Source organism: Loa loa (genome assembly GCF_000183805.2).
Source record: "Loa loa unplaced genomic scaffold supercont3.14, whole genome shotgun sequence".
Classification (NCBI taxonomy): domain Eukaryota; kingdom Metazoa; phylum Nematoda; class Chromadorea; order Rhabditida; family Onchocercidae; genus Loa; species Loa loa.
The window spans coordinates 529,695-531,836 of record NW_018108194.1 but is presented as its reverse complement, the minus strand read 5'-3'; the positions used below and the strand labels follow the sequence as shown (position 1 = coordinate 531,836).

Sequence of the window (2,142 nt, the reverse complement as noted above, 5' to 3'; positions counted from 1 at the left end):
AGAGAGAGAGAGATAGATCAATCGATCGATAGATAGGTAAACAATTTTGAACATACTTTGTTTTTTAAAAATATCCCCCAACCATCCAATTACAATAAATTAAAACCTATAAAATGTCATAACGCTTCCAAAACCGTTGAAAAGCAGTCTTTAATAAGGTGTTCTTTTAGATGACTTGCTAGCAATCAGCAAAATAAATGATTCAATTTGAGCTAAAAAAGCATCACATGGATCAAGAAGTCCACGCTGTAATGCTTTCGGTATCGTTGTTCGATGGTCAAAAATCTGAAAAACATCAAAACTTAGACGTATGAATTTTTAGCAAAGATTTCCAGTAAATAAATTTGTAGATGCGTTGTGTATGCATATTTAATTCTTCTCCAACTTATTTTTTCAATTCTTTCCGTCAAACTAAGCGTTGTTGTGTTCCTCTGAAAGAGATTCTAATTTTCTCTAGAGGACCGCCTCCATTTACACACTGTAACATAGGCGACTTTTACAGCGCTGCCGCTGCTTAGTGACTGTACATTTAATTATTTCTTTACATCAATTATCTCTATAACAGACAATTAATTAAAGCCAGTTATTATTCTTGAAATCTAATTACTGAAGAAAAATGCTTACTTAAATGAAAGCAAATCTTATAACAAGTCCAGAAAAAATCAGTGCTCCCATCTCATCGTCTTGATGAGTAAATTTTGTGGTACACGTTCAGTATTTTAATTCAGTGAGAGAAGTCTCATCATGAATGTCAAATAATATGGATAACGAAAATCACCTGCAGTTTACGCAAGATTTCATCGATAACAGGAGGATTCCACTTAAAACGATCAATGAAGCAAATTTTCGGATCTACCACCCATCGTTCACAGATGAATCGACGGAAATCACGATTTACATCAACAGCTTTTTCTTCTTCTGTCTTAAAATTGTTCAGCCTTACTTATGATAGTAAAATACGCCACCATGCAGAGTAGTGGTTCCCGACCGGTGAATGCGAGAACTAAAATATATCTACAAAGGCTTTAAAAATTATGTTCCTTATTTTTGTATTATAATGTTACCCCAAGTATGACTGGTGTGTTAAAAGTTTTGATTAAATTATATTTTTAAATTAACAGTATTATTTCTGAACTTTGTGGTCTCTGCTACAAATAAAAAGCCAAAGTGATCCTGGCCAAGAAAAGTTTGGGAACCATTAATATAGATAGAGTAAAATCAAAAGTATCCAAACTTGTGTAACCGATAAAATAAATTCAAAATCATGAACGATAAAACACCTTTGTTTTCATGTATGTATTGATCAGCTCGGGCAAAAAACTGACTTGTGCGCTGAAGTCCGTTTGAACATTCACTGAATCATGGAATTCACAAATGAAAGAACTATGTACCTGCAAAAAATACACAAACTTATGTCGAGGAACAGTTTGTAGTAGCTATATATATAATGACAAACTTCAGGTACGAGAGGCTCTTCATCAACTTCTATCCCTTGTTTCTGCAACGTCGACAAGACGGCATCCAGTGCAGGGAATCTGCAAATTTTTATAAGTCCTTTCCTGCTATTTTTAAAGGAAATATGAAGTATTCTCTCGCAGTTATACAAAATGCAGTTCATATAAACCAGTAGATATAAGACATAAGTGGAGTCAAATGTTTCATCTTACTGAAATAACTGAAGTACAGAATGATGTGTAGCTGGCTGATTCAAATTTGAAGGAATGTATTTCAGCCGCATAAGTACATCACCAATAACATGATGAAGGCATGCCAATACTGAGCTCATTTGTCGTACCATACTTCCCCTACTTTGCTGCAATGTAATTTACAAACATTGTTAAAAACTAATTCTACCAACAAAGTGTAGTAAGGTAAACTGAAGTTGCATATGTAATAAATGAAAATTAAATCAACCAAGGAAGTAAAAAAATTTAAACAAGATTTCAATGGAATGCACCACCAGTTCGTACGAAGTAAATTTATTTATATCATAATACTTTGTCAAACTTGTCGTGCATTTCTTATCATAACACTAGCAAGGTAACACCAGCTGATAACTATTCCGCCAGCGCTAAGATTGAAATTTCATGTTAAAATGTCATGAAAACAATGAACATAATGAGCACATCTATCTCTGCACTT

General features: G+C 33.6%; 1 protein-coding gene across 1 annotated transcript in view; it reads right to left on the bottom strand.

Moving 5' to 3' along the window:
- Positions 1-75: 75 nt before the first annotated feature.
- Positions 76-2,142, bottom strand: part of LOAG_16716 (lipid depleted protein 3) — a gene marked incomplete at its 5' end in the record, with an annotated part of 28,878 nt that continues 26,811 nt past the window's right edge. The window contains 5 exons of the mRNA XM_020449365.1: positions 76-285; positions 779-922; positions 1,281-1,391; positions 1,457-1,535; positions 1,668-1,813. Of these exons, the coding sequence (XP_020307137.1) occupies positions 151-285; positions 779-922; positions 1,281-1,391; positions 1,457-1,535; positions 1,668-1,813 (615 nt within the window). The 3' untranslated portion in view covers positions 76-150. The remainder of the gene's footprint in view (positions 286-778; positions 923-1,280; positions 1,392-1,456; positions 1,536-1,667; positions 1,814-2,142) is intronic.